The 24,050-nt window shown below is 41.7% G+C and overlaps 1 protein-coding gene across 1 annotated transcript in view; it reads right to left on the bottom strand.

The window, feature by feature from the left end:
- ARHGAP24 (Rho GTPase activating protein 24) overlaps positions 1-24,050 on the bottom strand; it is a 215,047-nt gene that overhangs the window by 127,819 nt on the left and 63,178 nt on the right. The window contains 1 exon segment of the mRNA XM_054064671.1: positions 14,870-14,957. Coding sequence (XP_053920646.1) covers positions 14,870-14,957 — 88 coding nt within the window.

The following is a 24,050-nucleotide window of genomic DNA, read 5'->3' on the forward strand; positions in this document are numbered from 1 at the left end:
ATGCCTTGCATGAGCAAGTTTTATACTATGAATATTTTTTGCCTTTACCCATAGCTTAACTTGGTTTTCCATTGATAAGGAAATAAGAAGAGTACTACCCAAATCATTTCATGTTCTCCCTATTTAAATACTTCCCTTTTGGAGAGCTACCTACATTTTGGCAGCCCGCTGTTTAATTCCATTACTCATTCTCCTTAGCTCCAACCTCTGTAGTCTCTCGTACCTTGATTTTACTGGTTGGCCCGCCTGCTACTCAAAGTACATTCTCTCACCTCTGAACTATCTTATATAGTAGAGATGTTTATTTTGTCCTCTGAGCAAAGATATACCTGGGGGTTTCAGGAGTATATCTGAAGTTTTTCCTTAAGCCCCTGCTTTCTTCTCTATCCCTAGAAAATGAGGTCCACACTTAGAGATTACAGTAAACCACAACACAAACTGAAAGGCATGAAGCTGAAGGCACCCTGTCCTTCTTACGGAAAACAGCCCCTGATGTAGATAATCTTGCTTGGAGATGTTTATCCAAGTTCACCAAGGTCTCCACTGAGCCAGCTCATTCTTTCATCAGCCTGTGTAAACCTTCTGTTATTACCCCTCTAACATAACTTTAATGGTGTTATTGTCCTTGACAGTCACATTATTCCACCGGAGTCTGGAAGCCCCTTGTTGGCCCCATGGGTAAACAGGACCCATTCACTCTTGGTGAAGCCTTTCATGGCAGGAACAGAGATGCATGCAGTGTCTGAGGCATCCCTGTCCCTCTTCCCAGACAGCCACAGCACCACAGCATGGAAGGCACGGACAGGGTTACTATTTTGCCACCATATCCCTCCCACTCCCATCTCTTGCTGAAGACAGCAGCCTAGCAAGCTTACTGCCAGCTTTTACTGCCAAGGTCGAGGACAGCAATGTGCTCTATGCTCTTGTGGCTGAGTCACGCCAAATGGTAGCAGATGGCATCTTGCCCCTAGATTCTGTAGTTGTGGCATTGTAGTTAGCAAGCCATAAAGATCACCCTTCCCTGGGCATTTTCTTTCTCCCTCCTCCACACTGGCACACAGCAGACTTGTTGATGAGGCTATCACATTTTTCGTAGTCACCCTGAAAGAAGCCCTTTGCAGAACAGATCCTCCTGCCAGCCTTGGCAGCACAAAATCAGTGCACAGATGAAAAGGCAGGCTGCCCCTGGACATGCGGTGCCTGCATACCATGGAGGATGTTGGCTGCTGGGTACAGCTTGTTTCAAGCCAGTGCAGAAGTCCTTCTCCTCCAAAAGAAGAGACTATTTGGTCTGCAGCAGAAATCAAGATAATACCATCAAGCATTACTCTTTTACATTTTTCTTTCATTAATCATCACCTGAATTGTAGACCAGTTTAATTAGGACCTGACGGTCAACCTTGCAGTTGTAGTTTGAAGCTATCTCTTCACAAACCTACATCAATCACTTGTTCCTCCCTGTTATTTCTTCCAGAAAATAAGAACTAACTACTCACTGAAGTTATGAATATAGCAGGAATCTGAAATACAGCACAGAAGATCAAGATTTCACAAACAGTTATGTCTATTAGCTTTATGAAAGACATACTATTTAAATAGCTGAGATTTCCATCTCTAGAGGTAGCAGTACAAGCTAGACTCCATAAAGGGGAGATGACACAATGTCACCCTGGGCAAAGACATTCACATCAAATAGAAAAGTCTTCCTTTCCTGTAAAAGGGAAGGAGTCAGGTTAATCTGGCTTTTACCATGCTGAATAAAAAATCAACACCATGTACTAGTACATGATACAACTGTGAAACTGGCAGATATGAGGTAGAAATTCTGCTTTTCAGGCTTAAATTGAAATCCTCACAATCCCCACGGGGTGAAAATGTTGTGTCTTACTCCTCTAATACAAGCCTGAAGAAGAAGAAAGATAACATTTTATTTTAAATAGGGATCAATGTTTCCCTAGCACCCATAAGGGAAAGGGGGGGAAACAAAGAAGTCTGCAAGAAGTGGATGAAGAGCAAAGGACTTGTGAGCCTTTTACCGCCAAAGCCACAGGGTGGAGAATAAGGTTGGACAGTAACACCCAAGCACATGAGAAAACACAAAGCATATCTGCCTTATGATCTGTAAATTTTACGAAAATAATCCAGTTTCTATTCAGATTACATAGGGACTAGAAGTACCATATTTGGAGGCTGTTTGGCTAAATCAGCCTTCGCTCCAAATAGATCTTGCATTTCCTGCTTCTTTCAGAGGTAAGAGGGCTGCACAAGTTGTTTCCTGTCTAATTCTGACTGCCACACCAGGGGCACAAGCTCCTTCATACACCAAGGAGGCCAGATCTGCCTTCAGATTCAGCCACGGGCTTCCCAGATAGTTTTAGGCAAGTCACCTACTTTCTATCTTTCCTGCCATTCCACGTGGGATACCACTAGCTATTTGACAGAGGAAGTATATGCATTTTCATTGATTTACTGCAGAGATTCTTGCTGACAATGGCAACAAGCAAGGGGAATTTATTCTTAATGATGTTGTTGTTGCAGAAGACTGGCAGACATCTGTACTGTAGAACGCCCCACCAGATGTAATGATATCTTGAATGTCTATGCTTTGGAGCATCCCCCCCATAACATTTCTGTCTTACTTCCTACTACAATGCTGCTTTCATTACTTAGTGTAGTTAAGTACAGATCATCTTATAACAACTGAAATACAAGAAGTGCACACAGGTAATTGTAATAAAAACAATATCTTATCATAAAACTTTGCACGTTGACTAAATCAAGCTTGGATCCTCAATTCTATAAGCAGAGGCAGACAGCAAGGCAAACAATATGATAATTAATCAAAATAATGTCAGCAATATGATTGCATCCCTTGGGAGCATGGCAACCCGGAGCACAGCAGAGGAGCATGGCAAAGAGTTGCAGGGCACATTAGTGTAACAGGGCAGTTTGAGTGGCAGTTCGAGCAGGGAGGGCACAGAGAGGGGCTGGAGGCTGGGCATAAGGGACCGTGGACTATGGTAGCAACCCGGCAGAAGATTAAAACAGCTCCAAATGCTGCAGCGAGCAGGATAGATGTTGCCACCCAGACAGAGCCTGTGGGCCCATGCAGCTACCCAGACCCTGGGCTGTAGGCAGCCCCCTCCTACACCAGCTCACGCCTCTGGCACTGGCTCCACTTGTGGAAGCTGTGCTCGTGTATGGGAACTTCTGCGCATGGTGGCAGAGCTGAGGGAGGAGGTGAATAGATTAAGGACCATCAGGAAATGTGAGAGGGAGATAGATCACTGGAGCAGCGCCCTCCCACAAAATCAGCAGGCTGCTAGAGTTAGTGCGGCTGAGCATCTCCCACCTGCAAACTGCAAGACTGGGGGAACAAGAGATGGGGAATGGCAACAAGTTCCTGCCTGGTGCAGGAAACCTGCTCCCCTCAACCAGACAACAAACTCCCAGATCCCCCTGAGGAACAAATATGAAGCGCTGCAGGTGGAATCCATCCCTAAGGATAAAGAAGATGGCTCCCACAGCCTAGAAACATTCCCTAGGCTGCGCCACCCTCAGATGACCATAAAAACATCCTCAGTAAATAAGAAGAAGAGAGTGATTGTCTTAGGGCTTCCCTTCTAAAAGGAACAGAGGAACCCATCTGCAGACCAGACCTGCTCCTCAGGGAGGTCTGCTGCTTACTGGGGGGATCATTGAAGGATGTTACTAGAAAACTTCCTTCCTTGATGAAAGAGAGAGATTACTACCCTCTTAGTAGTATTTCAAATAGGCAATGATGACTTACGGTGCAGAAAGCTGAAAGCCATAAAGAGAAACTTCAGGACTCTAGGGAGAACGTTGGAGGGCTCTGGGACACAAGTAGTGTTTAGCTCCATTCCAATGCTAAGGAATGAGAAGCAGGAGGTCAAAGAGAAACAGTTCATTAATGCCTGACTCCCAGCCTGGTGTGAGAAAAAAGGCTCTGGGTTCTTTGATCATGGAGTGACCCACCCCCCCCTAGGCTTTCTTACTAGGAATGGGACACACTTGTCTCATAGGGGGACTTACTAAAAATCTAGTTAGGCTCTTAAATAGAGCTTTAAACTAGATGTGAAAGGGGGAGGGGGACGAGACCAGGCTAGTCGGGAGTGAGCCTGAAAGTGGGACTCCAGTAACTGAGAGATGGTGTGCTGGAGAGGACTGCCAGTACATTACCTCAGAGCAAGAGGGGGCAATTATACCTGGGGACAGTAAGAATGAAACTGGCACAGTGGAGTTAGTTATTCCATGGACCAGTCAATCGGGAATGAGCTCTATTCCCTTTATGAGGGCTTAAGGTTTGCCAGCACAGCTGAAGTGCATGTACGCCAATGCACACAGCATGGGCAATAAGAAGGAGGAGCTGGAAGCTGTTGTAGGGCAAGGTGACTATGATGTTGTTGCCATCACAGAAACATGGTGGGACGACTCGTATAACTGGAGTGCATCCATAGGGGGGGGATATAAACTCTTCAGGCGGGACAGGAAGGGCAGGAGAGGAGGTGCCCATCTACAAGAAAGGTTGCAGGGAGGATCCGGGGAACTACAGGCCTGTCAGTCTCACCTCAGTGCCGGGGAAAGTCATGGAACAGGTGATCTTGAGTGCTATCATGAAACACATGCAAGAGAACCGGGTGATCAGGCCCAGTCAACACGGGTTCAGAAAAGGCAGGTCTTGCTAAACTAACCCAATCACCTTCTTTGACAAAGTGACTCGACTACTGGATGGGGAAAGGCTGTGGATGTAGTCTTCTTGGACTTCAGTAAAGCATTTGACACGGTTTCTCCTCAGCATTCTGCCCAAGAAACTGTCAGCCTCTGGCCTGGACAGGTGCACACTCTCCTGGGTTGAAAACCAGTTGGATGGCCAGGCCCAGAAAGTGGTGGTAAATGGAGTTAACTCCAGCTGAAGGCCAGTTACAAGTGGGGTTCCCCAGGGCTTGGTACTGGGTCCAGCCCTGTTCAATGTCTTTATCAATAATCTGAATGAAGGCATTGAGTGCACTCTTAGGAAGTTTGCAGATGACACTAAGCTGGGTGGAAGCATGGATCTGATGGAGGGTAGGGAGGCTCTGCAAAGGGATATGAACAGGCTGGACCACTGGGCTGAGAGCAATGGCATGAGGTTTAACAAGGCCAAATGCCGGGTCCTGCACTTGGGGCGTAACAACCCTATGCAGTACTACAGACTAGGAGAAGTCTGGCTAGAAAACTGTCTGGAGGAGAAGGACCTAGGGGTGTTGGTTGACAGCCAACTGAACAGGAGCCAGCAATGTGCCCAGGTGGCCAAGAAGGCCGATGGCATCTTGGCTTGTATCAGAAACGGCATGGCCAGCAGGTCCAGGGAGGTTATTCTCTCTCTGTACTTGGCACTGGTGAGACCGCACCTTGAGTACTGTGTTCAGTTCTGGACCCCTCACCACAAGAAGGATGTTGAGGCTCTGGAGTATGTCCAGAGAAGAGCAAAGAGGCTGGTGAGGGGGCTGGAGAACAAATCTTATGAGGAGCGGCTGAGAGAGCTGGGGTTGTTTAGCCTGGAGAGGGGAGAACTTATTGGTCTCTACAACTACCTGAAAGGAGGTTGTGGAGAGGAGAGAGCTGGCCTCTTCTCCCAAGTGACAGGGGACAGGACAGGAGGGAATGGCCTCAAGCTCCACCAGGGGAGGTTCAGGCCGGACATCAGGAAAAAAATATTCACAGAAAGGGTCACTGGGCACTGGAATAGGCTGCCCAGGGAGGTGGTTGAGTCACCATCCCTAGAGGTGTTTAAGGGATGGGTGGATGAGGTGCTGAGGACCATGGTTTAGAGAGTGTTAGGAATGGTTGGACTCAATGACCCAGTGGGTCCCTTCCAACCTAGTGATTCTATGATTCTATTGAGGAACATAATTTCTAAAAAAGCTTGAGTTACCACTGCCTGATTTTTGCCAGTACTGTCTTCCGACTTCACAGAATTTGTTTGCGAATCTAAGTTTCAAGCTGTGCTACATGAGTCAACCTAAAAACTGAAGCCCTGAACAGGGCATCCAACATAGAAGCGCACCTATTACTTCACTAAGTCTTCTTAATGTCGCCACTAGAGGGACATACATGGCACTAAATAAATTAAGCTAGTAGATGTTAAAAATGCTGCTCAGGATGCTATTGTAGTTAGGAGGATAAAGGGCATTTTGTTTCTTTTGAGATGCAGTTTGTATTTACACACCACAGAACGCCTAAAGTATTAACACACATGATTTTGGATTGGCAAACAAAATGGCATGGCCATGTCCAATATTTAATGGATATAACACAGACAAGGCTGAAGACATGCTGTAGCTTCACAACTCATTCAAGCCATACACCTGGAGTGTGATTTATCTTCAGCCCCACTAAGTGTGCACTATCAAAGTTCAGGAATTTCGTCCCACCTTAAGAGAACAATGGAAAAAGCCACCATTGCTTCCCCTGCTCCTCCATTTGGTCCCTCAAATCACTATCAAAAATCATCAGAGCAAAAAGCTCTCATTCCAGTTACCTTTCTCACTTCCCACAGACCACCAGGCTTCATGGGAACTATCTCTGCATGTCTGGCACTACTTAAGCCATTTGCCAATATCTATATTGATCATCAACCTTCAGTGCCAGCTGCACTGCTGAGGTGGAGGTAAATCTCATCACTGCTGTGATTTCAACAGGTAGCATTTAAAACATGGTAGGAATAAATCATGTCACCACACGTCATTTCATTACATAAGCTACATCCTCACTAAGAGAAAATCTGGTGTATGCTTACACTGATGGTGGAAGATGTTCACCACAAACTCAATTTCTAAGTTTGCTTTTATGACACCTAAGTTTTTAAAGATGCCTCTGCTGTTATGTTCCAAACTCTTGTATGTAGCAGATGGCCACCAGAGTGACACCAATGGGTCACACAGAAAAGCTCGTCCAAATGAGTAACATTACTAACTCAACCTGTGGAGCAAACATGCATCAGCTCACACACACCGCATGTTAAGCAGGACCAATAAAAGCAGTCTGTTTCCAAATGAAAAGACTGAAGTGAAAAATAACTTCTAGACTTCAGCTTCATATGCCATCCCTGAGTAATGGCAAAGGCAGGCAAAGAAAATTAACTCATTCAGAATTTTTACAGATTCTGTGCAGTGTTCCGCTACATCAAATTAATGCCATTGAGAACAGATGATTGAAAAGTAAGTGGAATTATTACTTTACAGCAAAGACGATGAAAGCTACAAGTGTTCAGGAGCTTTCAGAAGAGTTTCATCCATTGTCTATCTTAAAAATAGGCCATAACTAGGAAATAACATTCAGGAAACAGGCAGTATTACTACTTCTTCTAATACAAATACACACACTTTCAACCTATAATCTGTACTTGCTTACGAAGACAGAAGGGACTCAAGGTAGCAAAGTTCATACATGAAAATTTCTAATGCCTCATGTTTCACTCATACTTCCGCTAATTTTTTTTACACGTCCAAGCTGTATCACTAAGAATTTCCAAGGGTCGCTTAAAAAAAAAAAAAAAAAAAAAAAAAAGCAGGTTAGAGTTGTTACAGCTTCCTTTGAAGTATAAGAATGAGACAGTATAAGAATGCCAATGTGTCCATATGCAAAGGGGTGGCTCCCTACCAAACATACTCTGAGAACTCTGTTACTCACTGTGTTACTAAGGATGATAATGTGTTCAGGAAATCTTTAACAGGGAATGAGCAGCACTTAAAGCTGCTTTAGCGCATTATGCCATTATATGGAGCTATCTATGTATCTATGCACAGTAAGGCTGGTGCCTATTTGATTAAGCAGCCTGCGAGCTCTCTCCAGAAGATATCAGAGGCACAATTAGTTCAGTTGGCAGTATCAGCAATGCCCTTGAGGTCCTGTGCTCCTGACAACTAATGAAGAGGCACTGTGGGCTATCAGTGTGTGTAGGAGGAGGCATTCATCTTTGTGGCAGCATAAATTAACCCACTAGGGTCACACCAAGAGGAAACAGGAATTCAGTACAAGGAAAAAGTCAAAGTAGCTGACTGGTTTAACACTTCATTTGGGGGGTTTATATCATGGAGAAAAGGGAATCAATTTTGCATTACCCACGCTATTGATGAAAGGAATACATGACAGCATAGGTAGAGAGAGTACCTCAGAGCCTGGCTGTGTGCACATGTGCACCATGGAAAGGCATCTTTTACAACACGATGAGAAACATCTATACACAAACAATTTTCTACTAAAGTCAAGGGAAGAGAATTTGCTTAGTCCATTATGTTTGTAACACCCTGCTATGCCTTCAAAGAAAGCTATTTGCCATACATGTGGGTGTATTCTTACCCTGGACATGGCAATTACTTCTGAGACAATAAGGCATGGGATCTCTTGCCCCTTATTTCTCACAAGGATAAATCCTTACAGAAAAACAAACAGTTCTACTTCAAAACAACGGGGTTCAAAACCTTATAAAGCATTTCCATCCCCAAGACATCACGTTGATTTATACCAGTCAGAGTCAAAGGTAATCATCTGCCCCCCCATTTGGTGCCTCAATGTAGAGTCCAGTCTTTCCCACCCCACAGCAGTCCTACTATCATAAGATTTGTAGGACTGCAAAGTATTAATATCAGAAGCAAAGAATATTGAAATAGAAACTACAGTATCCAACTTCTTAAGGTTTGGATCACTACATGATCCCAATGGGATCACTACAAAGAAAACTGCTTGTTTGGCCAAGAAAAGATTTATCTGTAATTCCTGTAATTCCTGGTTTGTGTTACTTATGTCCCTTATGGGAAAAAATGCAAGTGAATTTATCCACATTTTCCAGGCCTTAGTTAAATATGCTGTCAATCAGTAGGTGACAAGAATTATCACTTACTGTGTCCTTCCCATTTCAGATGTTTGAGAACTCATGGCAAAAGTCTCAAAGAGTTAATCTGCTAAGCACTGTGTATCAACAGGGTACTGGGGTGTTTTTAATAACTTTAAAACGTGCTGGCAGCCATTTATCTTCTCAAACCTCCCAACATATTTATGGAGTCTAAAGAGCCTGTTGACTGACGGTGAAATCAGTGTGACATACATATATTCAAACCAGATCCCTCCTGACTCAGTCATGGGTGCACAGACCTAAGCAAATCTAAGCTAACTTAAGTATAAAATAGCGATCATGCAGAAATGAAATACCATCATCCTTCAGAACTGAAAAATTCAATAAGCTTTGAGGAGTAAAAGCCTATTGCAGCAGCAGAATCAAAATAGTTTACTATCCAACCTTTTACGTAAAGAAAGCTTAAACATACCACACATGCACAACCCACCTCATGCTCCCTATGAGAACAGTTAATCTGCAGGAAATTTCATTTGCCAGATGGTATGCAATTAAAGACATAAAGAAATAAAGAAAAAGGCCTGTGGACACTTCTCTTGTTTTTCTGACTAATGAAAAAAACAATCAGTCTAACAATGTCAAAGTTCTGGCAATTAATATTTCATTCCATTGTAGAGATTCTCTAATAAAGTCACAGGCTCTTGGGAAACGCTATGTAGCCAATGACTCACAAATCCATAAAGTCAGGCTAGAAATCTGATTAAATATGCTCACTGTTCTGAGAAAGCACAGTGTAAACATTTAATGCCACAAAAATGGGATTCAAAACATGCTGTGAACAATAACTGAAGATTTCCAAAATAATATAAAAAGATAAAAATATTTCATAGGGCATTCTTCACATCAGCACTACGCAGCACTTTGCTAACATCAGTTTGTAAAACCTACGGCAGACTTCTAAATTATCTGAAAATAATTCTGAATACAAAAGCTGTGATGCAAAAGCAACTAAATGTTTGAACAGTATCATAGATGTAAAGACTGCTGGAGTATCAAAACTAAGTCCTGAGACAGGCTTGTACATGGCAGTCCAGCGAAACTGCTTTTGGTTTACATCCGTTCCAGCTGAAGCATTTCGGAGGACAGTTTAAGTATTTTAAGTACATGTCATATTTTGATTTATATCCTCCTCTTCTGCTTGAAGAAGCTGAAGTAAGTTTTTTCCTTTTGGCTTGCTTTCAGTTAGTACCACAAAGAGAACCAACACTTCCGTTGCAGAGCATCACTAAGTAATTGCTTCTTGAAAAGACACATGTGCAGAAAAAAAGATGTGTACAGAGAGATATCATCTAAATGAGAATAAAAATGGTGTTATTTTCCTCAGCAATATATTTGCACTTGTTCTCTTGACTACAGCTCTCAGGCTGGACAAACTGACTTTAAACAAACCCGTCCCACCTTAGGGACGGGTGGGTGAGGTGCTGAGGGGCATGGTTTAGGCATTTTTAGGAATGGTTGGACTCGATGATCCAGTGGGTCCTTTCCAACCTAGTGATTCTATGATTCTGTGATTCTAAATGAAAGTATACAGTGCTGATGGTAATTCCTGCCTTCTGCAATCTCTACCAGCCATGCTCAAGAAAAATCTCACATTCCCAGATGGTAAGGAGATAGCCCAGGAGCCATACACACAAGAAATCAACAAATGTGCACATGCAGAAAAAAAGCAGCAGCAAAGACTTAGAAGTAACTTCCATGAAAGTTACTTAATATTAATTTCCTAATGGTCTGAATAACCTCTAAGAATGAAACCCCGCCTTACTCTGCAGACATGTAACTTAAGGCTGCACTGAGAATGCTGGTGGGTTGAACAGACTTTGGTAACTCAGTACTGCCAAAGTAAAGATTCACAGACACCGATGCACATGCTGGACTACGACACTTTGCTAATAATGAAAAAAAAAATACAGCATACACTTATGTAGTTAACAAGCAAAAGATTCCACAAGGAATATCAAAGATCAACATTCAGAAATTATGTTCTAGTTTAAACAGCTCTAATTAAATATTAACATTCATACAATTGAAAAAATCATCAGAGAAATCTTTGGGATATTTGTGTCTCTAGAGGAATTCATGCATTAGAGCAGATTATGCAAACAGATACCATGCTGGCAAACAAGGTTCCGTAAGCTCGTCTTTCAGTGCTGTTTTTACATGTAATCTGCACGTAATACAGGACAGGGACAAAGACATAGATGATTCAATAACATTCCAATGGTGAAATACCATTGGAGTGGTGAAGTATCTTCTTACCTCTGATGCCAAGCTGTAAAATGATTTCTCACTCCTATACAAAACTGCATAAGGACCTCAAATAACAGCAACTGGGGAGGTAGCAGTACGAGCAGTTTAGTTTCCAGGATTAAAGTCCAGTCAATGATGAAGCACATTCCTTCACCTATTTAACAACTATAATCTCTTCTAGGCAATTACCTACATAGTCCCAGATTATTTGGAGCTATTGGTCCTTCCTGAGTGCATCAGAAGATGAGGATTCAAGTCCTAGGAACTCCTACAAACATCTGGACATCCATGGGAAAGCAGGCTCCTACCACAAGGCTTTCCACACTGCCCTTACTCAAAATGCCTTCAAGCAGCAATTCTTGCAAAGTCCAGAGGACTCCCAAAAAGACACCGAATGAGATTTTATCTTCTAAATAAAACTAGTAACAATCAGAAAATAATCACAACCACATGAACAAACCTAATCACACAACTTAGCTACATGTGCATATTTCCCATTTAAAAGGTATTTATTTAAATGCTCTCCTGGTTTTGTTGAGTATGCAACATTCCTCCAAGGATGAGAGAAGCTGTTAATAACTACAGACATCACTAACCACCTCTTGGTCACATTGACTCTGGTACAGAAAACTCCTGACAGAAGAGTGGCGTGGGCCCCATGCTACACAAGAGACAGTTTCACTCTTGTAAATAAACCTCTTCAGCACAGCAAAAGAAAAAAAATGACCTGGTTTGAGTATTGAACCACATCATGACTTAAGGAATGAATAGAATTTTTCAAAATGCAAATTAAAGACATTTGTACTTTAATTACAGCATCAAAACTGCAAGATACTTGTCTCCACACACATTTTTTTTTTCATTTGTCTCCAGAGATGGCTATGGACAGAAAACTAGTTTCATAGTATAAACGTACTCCCACATACATTCCCAAAATAATTTGCATATATTACCAATAAACAAACACACACACACACGTACACACCAGTTTTCAGGCCACCCACAGACATGATATACAAAAAGAGGACTTGTCACCATAGCCTTTAAGATTATAATTAAAATTACTTCAACTTTTAATACAGGGAAAACAGAATCGAAGAGCATCATGAGCTTCTGCACCTTACATTTAACACAACATTCATTTAAGATGACAAAATAAAATCAACCCTGCAAATAGATTCATAGAATCATAGAATGGTTTGAGTCGGAAGGGACCTTAAAGACCATCTAGTTCCAACCCCCAGGCTGCTCGAGGCCCCATCCAACCTGGCCTTTAACACCTCCTGGGATGGTGCAGCCACAGCTTCCCTGGGCAACCTCTTGTAGAGAGCTTCCTCTTGTCCAGACTAAACAATCCCAATTCTCTCAGCTGCTCCTCATAGGATTTGTGCTCCAGACCCTTCACCACCTTCATTGCTCTTTGCATGTGTTCCAACAGCTCAACACCTTTCTTATAGTGAGGGACCCAAAACTGAACATAGTACTTGAGGTGTGGCCTCAGCAGCACCAATTAGAGGGGGACGATCCCTTCCCTACTCCTGCTGGCCACACCATTTCTGATACAGGCCTTTTTGCTTACCTGGGCACACTACTGGCTCATGTTCAGCCGGCTGTCAATCAACACCTCTAGGTCCTTTTCCACTGGGCAGCTTTCCAGCCATTCAGCCCCAAGCCCGTAGCATTGCATGGGGTTGTTGTGGCCCAAGTGTGGGACCTGGGACCTGGCACCTGGCCGTGTAAAATCTCGTAGAATTCACCTGGGCTCATCAATCCAACCTATCCAGATCCCTCTGTAGAGCCTTCCTACCCTCAAGCAGATCAACACTTCCACCCAGCTTAGTGTTATCTGCAAATGTACTGAGGGTTGCACTCAATCGCCTTGTCAAGATCATTGATAAAGATATTAAACAGAACCAGCCCCAACAGTGAGCCCTGGGGAACACCACTTGTGACCAGCTGCCAACTGAATTTAACTGCATTCACCACAACTCTTTGGGCTTGGTCATCCAGACAGTTCTTTATCAAGCAAAGTGTACACGCATCCAAGTCATAAGAAGCCAGTTTCTTCAGAAGAGTGCTGTGGGAAACCGTGTCAAAGGCTTTACTGAATTCTAGATAAACAACATCCACAGCTTTTCCCTCATCTACTGGGCATGTCATCTTGTCATAGGAGACCAGGTTAGTCAAAGAGGACCTGACTTCCATAAAGCCCTGTTGTGTGGGTCTGATCACCTGGTTGTTTTGTACATACCACGTGATGGCACTCAAGATGATCTGCTCCATAACCTGCCACAGCACCAAGGTCAGGCTGACAGGCCTGTAGTTCCTTCGATCCTCCCTTTGGCCCTTCTTGCAGATAGGCACCATGCTTGCTGATCGGTCAATTGGGACCTCCCCAGTTAGCCAGGACTACTGATAAACTGCAGAAAGTGCCCTAGTGAGCACTTCTACCAAGTCCTTCAGTACACTCATGTGGATCTCATCCGGACCCAGAGACTTGTGCGTTGCAGCAGGTCGCTAACCATTTCCCCTTGGATTATGGGGGCTTCTTTCTGCTCCCCATCCCGGCTTTCCAGCTCAGGGGCCTGAGTACCTGGGGAACAACTGGTCTGACTATTAAACACTGAGGCAAGAAGGCATTAAGTACCTCAGCCTTTACTTCATCCTTTGTCACTATGTTTCCCTCACACATCCAGTAAAGGATGCAGATTCTCCTTAGACCTCCTTTGGCTGTTAATGTATTTGTAGAAACATTTTTATTGTCCTTTACCACAATAGCCAGATTGAGTTCTAGTTGGGCTTTGGCCCTTCTAATGTTCTCCCTGCATAACCACACAACAGCTTTGTAGTCCTCTTGAATTGCCTACCCTTTCTTCCAAAGCTCATAAACACTCCTGAGTTCCAGTTGGAGCTCTCTGTTCAGCCAGGCCAGTCATCTTCCCCACTGGCTTCTCCTTTGGCACATGGGGACAGCCTGCTCTTGCAACTTTAAGATTTCCTCCTTGAAGAATGTCCATCCTTCCTGGATTCCCTTGTCCTTCTGAACTGCTTCCCAAGGGACTCTGTCAAGAGGCTGAAGTCTGTCCTCTCAAAGTCCAAGGTAGCAAAGAGAAGGCTACTAAATCACTGTAAGCACTACACACAGAAAGAAGTACCATTCACTTGAAAGTTTAATGGTCTTTAGACAAATCTACGCCCCAGGAAAAAAACACCCAATCAAAAAAAACAGCTGAAAACAAGCTTAGGATTTCAAAGCAGTGATGCTTGCTGACGTTACAATCTGTTTATCCACCCATAGTGACCAGGGAACATTCTTAAGTGACGGTACTGACGTCATCAAGACCATGTCCTATATTGATAAGCTCCTGATGCTGACTTACAGATTCTTACTTCACACACTACTTCATAACATCCAATATAATGTAAAATAATTATCAATTACATTTGTATTGTCATTACGTCACTCAGTGGTGCAGCCCCTTGATGCTGCGAACAATCATGCTTTGCATTGATGAATAAAATCCATATCATTCTCCTATGCTCTGGAATGAATGAAAGAATTATGAATGAAATTATTAAAAAATTAGAAATTTCTTTTTTCCTAGTCATTAATCACCTCCAGCTTCTGTTCCAGCAGAACAGACGTGGCCATTTGTCACCAAGAACAAAACTGCAAAGATTTTTTTACATGGAGTAGAATTATCCTACCTGGAACAACTTCAAAAAGAAACTTTCCTGGACTTTCTTCATTGCAGGGATGCTCAATTACTCTGTTGCCAGGTAGAAAGATGGTACCCTAAAGAAAATAATAACAAAAAACATAGGATTAAAACTGCTACCACACTTACAATAGACTAAGATGTCTTTCTTTCTTTTTTGACTGGGGTATACATGAATTTGTGGTGTTGCACCTGGGCAGTTAAATTCCAAAGTGGAGACCGCGGAAGGATTATCCCAAAAGCCAATGTATCAGATCCCCTAATTAACAATGGCATTCAATAATGGCTTTAGGGTTTTTTCCCTCTCATGGGTGTTTGATACCATGCAGATTTTTGTACTGATCACATGCACTAATTCCACTGCTCTACAGGAAAAATCCGATACTAAAAGAAAAGATTAGGTGGATTCTGTTACTGAAAAGCTATGACATTGTATGTGTGTGGCAAGTGAACTTAGCAGCTATGCTTGGCTGAAGCCAAAGAATATGTGGACAAAAGAGTAACCCAAATTTGTGGGGTGTGTACCCTGTTCCAGCTCTGTGTTCTTTTGCCATACCGCCCAGGGAAGCACTACAGACAAAACATCTTACTTCTACCCACTGGCAGCGCCAGCATACAGGCATGCCACAACGCCACAGCAAGCACAGCCAGAGTCCTATTCAAGATGCATTTGCTACCAACAGACGTTGAATAATCTCTGTTATGAGCACTGAATGCCTTTATCATACCTTGAAAAGGCAGATGGGGATTTTCAGCTGTGCATATTGGGTATGTTTACCAAGAACAATGCCTGCAACCCTCAAAATATTTCTGGGGCTGTAATGGGGTGAAAACATAACTTGCCCCCACCCCACTTTGCCCTGCTGTCACATGGAATGGATAGATCACCCCTTTCCTCTGAGAGCTCTTTTTCATTTTTAGATATTATGGTTCCTCATAGTACCATTTCCTCCTGAGTTAGCAAGCAGTCTTTAATGCAATTATGCTGGGATGGCTACCCAGGGGTAAATAGGAGCAGCACCCTAGGAATTGTATCAGGTATGAGCTTTCCATCACGGGAGAGATAATACCTACTTACCAATATTCTCTGGTTAGTGCGTAACAGGATCCATTTATCTCCAAACAATTTACATAACTTACATGGATTAAACATAGAATATCTCAAGTTGGAAGGGCCTCATAAAGACCACTGAGTTCAACATAGAGCACTGTTCTCCATAGCAGTTTCACTACATGCTGCTTCTAAATATCTGCCAAACTCCTCATCTAAACAGTAGTAAGGATATCCTGGTACAGGAAAAACATTAATCCTGATATCCAGTATTCATTGCTATGGTCTGTAACCTTCATTACAAGTAGAAGCATTCACAATACAAGCATAATTTTACAGTCTTCTTGAAGACCTTACAAATTAACAGGAGTCATCTGAAGATAGAGGTAACAAACATTTCACAAAAATCAGTATTTGTACCAGCTGTTATGGAGGTTTAGCTCTACACCAACTTTTCAGTTTATTCATGTCTGACAGCAAGTACAGCTGTCATGAGAAGCCAAAGACAAGGTGCACAGATATTTTATCAGATCATACAAAAATCATCTGAAAACAGATGAAACAGAACAGTACTCTGCTGAGGTATATTAGCAGCAAGCATTAGCAGTTGAGGGCAGCTTTCCCCACTTACTGTATATACAGATGTATTACAAGCATTAAGTGCCTTGGTCCAATAGCTTTACTAGAAGTCTATTTTCCTTCATTCCTGCTACAAGCAGCAATAGTTGTCTCACTTCAAAGCCTTCTGTGAAATAACTATTCAGGCAAGGATAGTACCATAAACAAAAATGATTATATAAATATATATATATATATATAAACAGTTGGAGGAAAAAAAAGTATATATAAGGAATACATTTTTCTGAGAATTATGGAAGACCAGGAATAAAGAATATCTTAAGAAACATTTTTAACCACAGGTATTTTACAACACACGTAAGAGAGCATTACAACTGCTATAATTTTCTTGCCCGCTTTAACTTTCAGCTTGAGCTGGTTTCACCTAAAAAAATCACCACCCAGCACAGTGGATGAGCAGGTCAGAGTCTTCATCCTGGACTAAATTTCACTGGCTCAGGAGCTTGTGTCAGTGAGGGCATACAATGTATGTAAGTTACTTGTACCTCTTGCTATTCAATTAAACAAAAATACAAAATTAAGGAGACCTAGCTTACAGCACTGTAAACTAAAATCAATTTACAAGACAGTAAATAAATACTGCATTCCACTTAACTGTCATGTTTGGCTTTAGACTTCACACTTGAGTAGATGAAACAGGTTTCATCTAAGAAATGAAGGCACTGAAGGTATAAATATATTGACTTTTTTTTCTTATATCCTCAAAAAAATGTCATTAAGATAACTCACTATTAATTAAATACTAAAAGGATTTTATGTCAAAGAAACTGAAAGTATTGCATTATAATGAGAAGCAGCATGTCTGTCGCTAGTGAGTAGACAGCAAAGTTAACCTGAAGGGAATCCAGATAGCAACACCATACAGAATGTTGCTGTGGTTTAAAAAGAAGACACATCCTCAAATGGTAAATTGATTTTACTGTCTGTTTTCAGAACTATTATTAGAAACATCAGTGCATGTTAAATACTTAAAAAAATACATGATTTTTTTTTTTTAAATAAGAAAATGCCTTTGTTTGTGCAACACACACCTGGATGCCCCAGACTAATGGGGAAAGTGTAAGAGAGTGACTGCAGCTCTTTCAGTTCCCTTTCTGTCTGCTTTCACACTAATCTGTCTGCCTTCAACATATGGCAACACTTCCCCTTCAGTAAGTTTTATAGCTGTCTGGAGTGTCCTTTTGCTTATTTTCTCAGCACAGCAGTGTGTTTCACATGAACGTGCTGACATTCAGGAAACACATCTGTACTGAAACAAAAACCCCAACAGCACCTCATGTGACAGAGCACTAGTTACCAGGTGTTTGATGCAAGCAGAGGGCCCTCAGTCCCCATGTCCCTGTTGCTCAGTTGCCTTTCTGGGTCCCTAAGGTGCAACATCTGGCCCATCCTTACCCAAGGATAACCCAATCAGTAAGGACTATCAGAGAGTTGCAAAGATTCAACAAGTTAAGACTCTGTTTTCCCTCTTGAGTCTTTAATTCCAAGGGGAAATAAGAAAAAAGCAACTATCTTAGCCTCAGACATCTAACAAGACAGTAATTTGCACATAAAAGATGAAGGTGGTTTCCAGAGGAAATACATATTTTTAATACCTGGATAACAGTGCATGTAAATGCTCCATAATTAGAAAGCTTCACATTGCTTCATAACAAGCTCTACAATCAACTGAAACAGTTAAAAAAAATCTCATCCCAAGACTGCAGATCAGACCAGACTAATCTTCTGCTTTCAAACAGGAAAGAAGAAAACATGGTGCCAGCAAGGAGAAAGACATGCAGTCTGCAGAAACATAGAATAAAGGGGAGTAGGAGAAAAACGTGGCCCTGACCCAAGCTGCTCCTCACTCTCATTGCCATTCTGTTAGTGGGCAACATTCTGTTCTCCACCAGGTCAGCAGCATTTTGCAAAGCTGTGGTAAGCCTGTGTTAATTTTCAAGTTCCAACACTTCTGTCTTTACCAGGGCAGTTCTGCTCCTCTAGTAGCGTGCTGAGGGTGAATTGCAGGATGCAGAAATCTGGGTTGCTCAAAAAGCATTGGCCTTTTCTGTAATCAAGTATCAAGTCCACTTTCAAAGGAGTTTTTCACACACTTAGTTAAGTGTACAGTACACTGTTTACTACAGTACACTGTTGCTTCAAACCAAAGATAACTTAAACAGCAGAACAACATCATTTCTGTTAAAATTAAAAATCTGCATATATGAAACCTTTAACTGAAGAAATATTATTAGTCAGTTAAACTCTAGAATCATGGAATCCCTTGGTTGGAAAATACCTTTGAGATCATCAAGTCCAACCATATTTGTTCACCACTAAATCATATCCCTAAGCACTACCTCTACCCATCTCTTAAATACCTCCAGGGATGGTGACTTAATCACCTCCCTGGGCAGCCTGTTCCAGTGCTTGATAACCCCTTCTCTGAAGAAGTTTTTCTAATGTCCAATCTGAACATATCCTGGCGCAGCTTGAGGCCATTCCTTTTTGTCCTATTACGTATCACTTGGGAGAAGAGACCAACACCTACAACCCCACATCCTCTTTTCAGGTAGCTGTAGGCAGTGATAAGGTCTCCCCTCAGCCTCCTCTCCTCAGGGCTAAACAACCCCAGTTCCCTCAGCTGCTCCTCTAAGACTTGTTCTCCAGCCTCTTCACCAGTTTCGTCGCTCTTCTCTGGACACGCTCCAGGACCTCAATGACTTTCTTGTAGTGAGGGGCCCAAAACTGAACACAGTATTCAAGGTGCAGCCTCACCAATGTTGAGTATAGGAGCACAATCACTTCCCTGGTCCTGCGTACAGGCTGGTGGAATCCAGTTTCTCAAGTAGCATACTGTGAGAAACAGCATCAAAGGCTTTACAGAAGTGCAAATACACTGCATCCACAGCCTTTTCCCCATCCATTAAGCGGGTCACCTTGTCAGAGAAGGCAATCAGGTTAGTTTGGCAGGAACTGCCTTTCATAAACTCATGCGGACTGGGCCTGTATTTGTCCTCTTAGTTGCCAGTCAGCATCTTAAAGGCAAGTGAATTCTTTGTGTTGTAAGGTTTCTTGAGGAAAACTTGTTATTTCTTGAACAGATGGTAAGTCTGCTTCAGAAAATGAAGTTCAAGCAAGGCTAGGGAAGAGTAATGGAAAAGAAAGAGAGACACAGTTGCTTCACTTACACAGAATGTGCATACCAGAAATACCATCTGTCAGTTCATTGTTATAAAGCTCTTATGTGGTGGTCATCCTGACTCTTCTTCCATACTTCCTCATGAAGTTCATCTTCTGAATGGTGCTGAAAGTGTTGCAGGAGATCAATGTGGGATAAAAACCTCTTTAAGTAAGACTGCAATTTAAATTTATGTCATTCTTGCTGCACAGCAATATGTTAACAGGCACCCTTCCAGACTGAACCCATCCTCTGAACAAACACAGCTGAGGTACTCATGCCTCCCTGCAAGAAGGCTCCCAAATCTACTGGACTGCACCTCTCAGGAAAAAAACAGTCTTCAGAAACAGTGCTAAGAAGCCCACAATCAACTGCTATTCCCCATGCCAAGCCCTCTTCCTCCCTAGGTGGTACCAGACTAAACATCTCCATAGCTCTTAGAAAAGCTTTGCTCTGAAGGGGTAAGGAAGAATCAGCTCCCAGAGAGGCAGGAAAGTCATCAGCTAGGAAAAGGGCAGCTTATGGGGAGCATTAAGAGGCAGAAAGGATCTTTGGGTAAATGTGTCTCTCATATGACTTACAGCAGTGTACAACACAGTGCTCTTGTGTGGTTCCTTTTGTCACCTTTGCTGTTTCTGTAAAGTCTCGAGTGTCATACTTAGAACAACTGTACACTTCAATTTGGATGGCACCTTAAATTGCAAAATACATCTAGTGGGTAATACTCTCAACATCACTAGTATTCAAAAGGTCACAGCCTGAAAAGCATCCACTGTATTTCACAGTAACATCTGTTAATCAACCTGGATTAAATAAAATATCTGATACATACAAATGTACACACAGAAATGTACATATACTTGATTTCATGAACAAGGGATACATAGCGAAGAAGGGTAAAATGAACACATAAGCTGATATCAGTTAACTATAAATCATCATGTAACTACTGATTTGCCTTCAAACCATGACAAAATTGGATTATCTCAAGTTCAAGTATGCCCTTTGTACTGTCAGGAACCTAGAGATATAAGATAAGAAAGAAAAGTCCACTGGAGTGGTCATAATTTTTCCTTGCTACTTCTTTCCCTCTCCTTCTCTGACTTATCTTATTGTACCTTCTTTTTTCTTGGCACTATGAAGCATTGATCAAGTCCAAGTTGTGTTGTAGTTCGTTTAGCAACCTTGGCTGTGTTCAGAGTATCAGACTGTGATATGAGCAGACTGGGATCTGGTTTTGCAACTTCGGGAAGCTGTGATACAGAGTGCATCAGAGTACCCATTTTGTGATTTTGGCTGTGTACAAAATAAACTTTGCATTTTTAATTTACCCTGGGAGATCTGTCATTCTCCAATTTACCACACAGATATCAAAAGAACCCTTTTCACCCTCACTTTTTGACTGTGCAGGTCAGAGTGGGCCCTACCACTACTGGGGTCAGAAGCAGGGCGTAACAACTATCTACATAGAGATACCTGTATTTCCAATTGGAACATGTGAAAGTTAATGAGCTGGTTCCAAATCCCAAATCAATACTGTGGCAAAGCCTAATTGATCCCGAGCACACTCGGCCACGCAGCACAGCATGACCCAACAGCATTCACAACACACTGGCTGATATGCCTCTGGTTTACTTTTGCCCTTGTGGAGCCCTAATGTTTGCTGTTACTGCATATCATGAAACAAAACTTACTTTCAGAGCTTTTGTCTGCCTAGAACACATTTTCTGCCAAAGGCCAACTGTTTGCTTCAAATTCACTGGCTTCTCTATCCCATTAAATAACAATGGTGGATTTCAAAACATTTCAGCCATTCCTGTTGCTGACCTACAATCATAATGTATCAGGTAATTTGGTGTGATTAGTTAAAAACAGATCCATGGATAAGCCTGAAAGGTTGTAATTGTGATTCAAGCAGTATAAATGCTCTGACTACTAATCTCTAGTGATACTTTGAAGCTGTACATAATTGCCGTTCTTCAGTTTGAATTGGAGGTATTTTTGTCCAGAGGTCTCTTATCCTCCACCTATATTAGGGGCTTTAAATCATATTGGTAAACACTACATAAAAAAAGTTTTACTGATTTTACTGAATTGCCACTGATAGAGAGATATATGTATATATGTATAATGTAAGGTTTTCTAGCACACAAGACAACAATAAAGAAGTTAGTACAAACTATAAGAGAATGAAGGAGCTGGATGTTCTCTTATAATATTATTTTCTTATAAAGAATAAGACTTCTAAAATTTTATTATAAGAGTGGATTTTTATACCACTTAAACAAACAAAGCTCTGGAAGAAGTACAATTCCCAAAGGAGGTAACACAGTCCTTGTCTTGCAGTCATTGCAGCCATTTACAGTTTTGCAGTGTGAACAAGGAGAGAACAACAAGTGCTGTCATATTTGAGTCATCCAGGGGTATCTATTTTTTAGGGGGTAACATGCCAGGAATGAAGACAGAGTAGGACAGAGAAACTACAAAAGAAATCGTGTTGGTTGGATAAAAATCAGTCAATACACAGCATACCATTTTCTGGTATAAATTTCTTTGCATTTGATGTTTTCTCGTCCCACTACATTAACACATTACTCCAGGTTGTTTCTGTTGAAGAGTGAGAATTTGTGTATAGTTCTCAGAAATTCTGAGAACAGGAGTATCAAGAAGATTCTTCCTTTACCTAATGGAAGATCCAAACCTACCTCATACCTTAATTTTCTAAACAAAAGTAAATTCAGCTCTGTGGTGAATACTACATGTACTGTTTGCTTGGCAATAAGCACCAAAACATTTTCACTGACATGAGAGATGGCAATTTTACTAGAGTGTGATTACAGTTTCTTCACAGATTTTTCTATCTTTCTCTCCTGCCACACATTTTACTTAATGGTTGAGTGCCTTTTTCTGCCTGAGAGAAACTTCTTTCCTCAAGAATGACACACCCTTGGCATGAGCAGCTCCTAGAAGAAACACCCTTTTTTGTTCCACAACAGAAAGCAAGCTCACACGAAGTCAAGCTATAAAACCACACATAAAAGTAAAGTTTGCCTAAAATCAGAGACTAGATATAGGTATATTGCATGCCTATGATTTTAATTTCTCTTGTAAGGGCAAGAGAGAAGAGTGATCATTTCCTGACACATCTGAGACAAGGTCTGAAATTATTAAAAGCTTTTTCTTTTTCTCAATCTGTTTCCCAGCACCAACCTCTGTACCTTACAGTTGAAAGTAAAATTTAACATGCTCTCTTCCCACATGTAAATTCTGCCTGCTAATTTGAAGTTTCAGACAGATTTTGGATTAATATGAAGCAGCTTTCCTTTCTAAAGCAGACTTTCTATGGTACCTAGAGAAGCTTTAACACCTCTATTTCACCCTGACTTCTCCCTAATGAAGAGCTTATTCAATTATATATCACCAGCTTCTGTGAGAAACATTGCTCCTCCTGCAGAGATTTTGCTTTTCTTTCCCAAGTTTGTCACAGGGTAGGTGTATATGGGGAGGACAGTTACAGGGGGTGAGTCAAATCAAGACTAACTCTTGAGAGTTACATTGGGCATGAAGGCTGCTCCCACACAAGCACTTCCAAAAGAAGTAATTAGGACTACTACTAGTTTGGGAGAGGGGAGACAGATATGTTGGGACTGAGCTCAGTTAAAATGACAGGACAGGTACAGCAGCTGAGAGGCATTGCAGGAGCTTCACTATATAAGGTGCCTTCCCAGGGAACCTATTCTGTAAATGATGTGTTAATTACAGAAAGGAAGGCAAAGAAAAAGGAGACATATAAATAAATTCAGAGACTGCACTGAGTTTAAGGACTCATGAGTACAAGCTAAGCTCATTAACAGATGCATGCATGGAAGTTTTGATAAAATTAGGCTTTGTAATGATCATTAACTTTTCATCAATAGATAATAATGGGACTGGACATTACTGAGTTAGTATAGAAGAGAAAGGCAGCTATTGGAAAATCTTACTTCCAGTAGTGATGGTCAATAAGAAATTTAGCTTACTATTAGATAAAACTATTTTCCCAAGAGAAAAAGCCAATAAAGCATGAAAGCATCAGAACACAGAGGACCAAGTCTTGCTTTATAGCTCTCTTTTGCAAAGGAAACTTACTAACTTCTAGTCCTGAGAGTGACTAGGCCAAAACAATCCAATTACTCCCCAAAACAATGATGCTTGGCAGTAGAAAATTTCAAGTATGGTCTCTCATTTCTATACAGAGCTGTCCAATGACAAACTTGACAGATAGAGCAACACTGTGAGAGAATGTATCTTGTATGCCTGAGCAAGTCAAATGAAGTCAGT

The sequence above is a fragment of the Cuculus canorus genome, chromosome 4, assembly GCF_017976375.1.
Source record: "Cuculus canorus isolate bCucCan1 chromosome 4, bCucCan1.pri, whole genome shotgun sequence".
NCBI classification, from domain to species: Eukaryota; Metazoa; Chordata; class Aves; order Cuculiformes; family Cuculidae; genus Cuculus; species Cuculus canorus.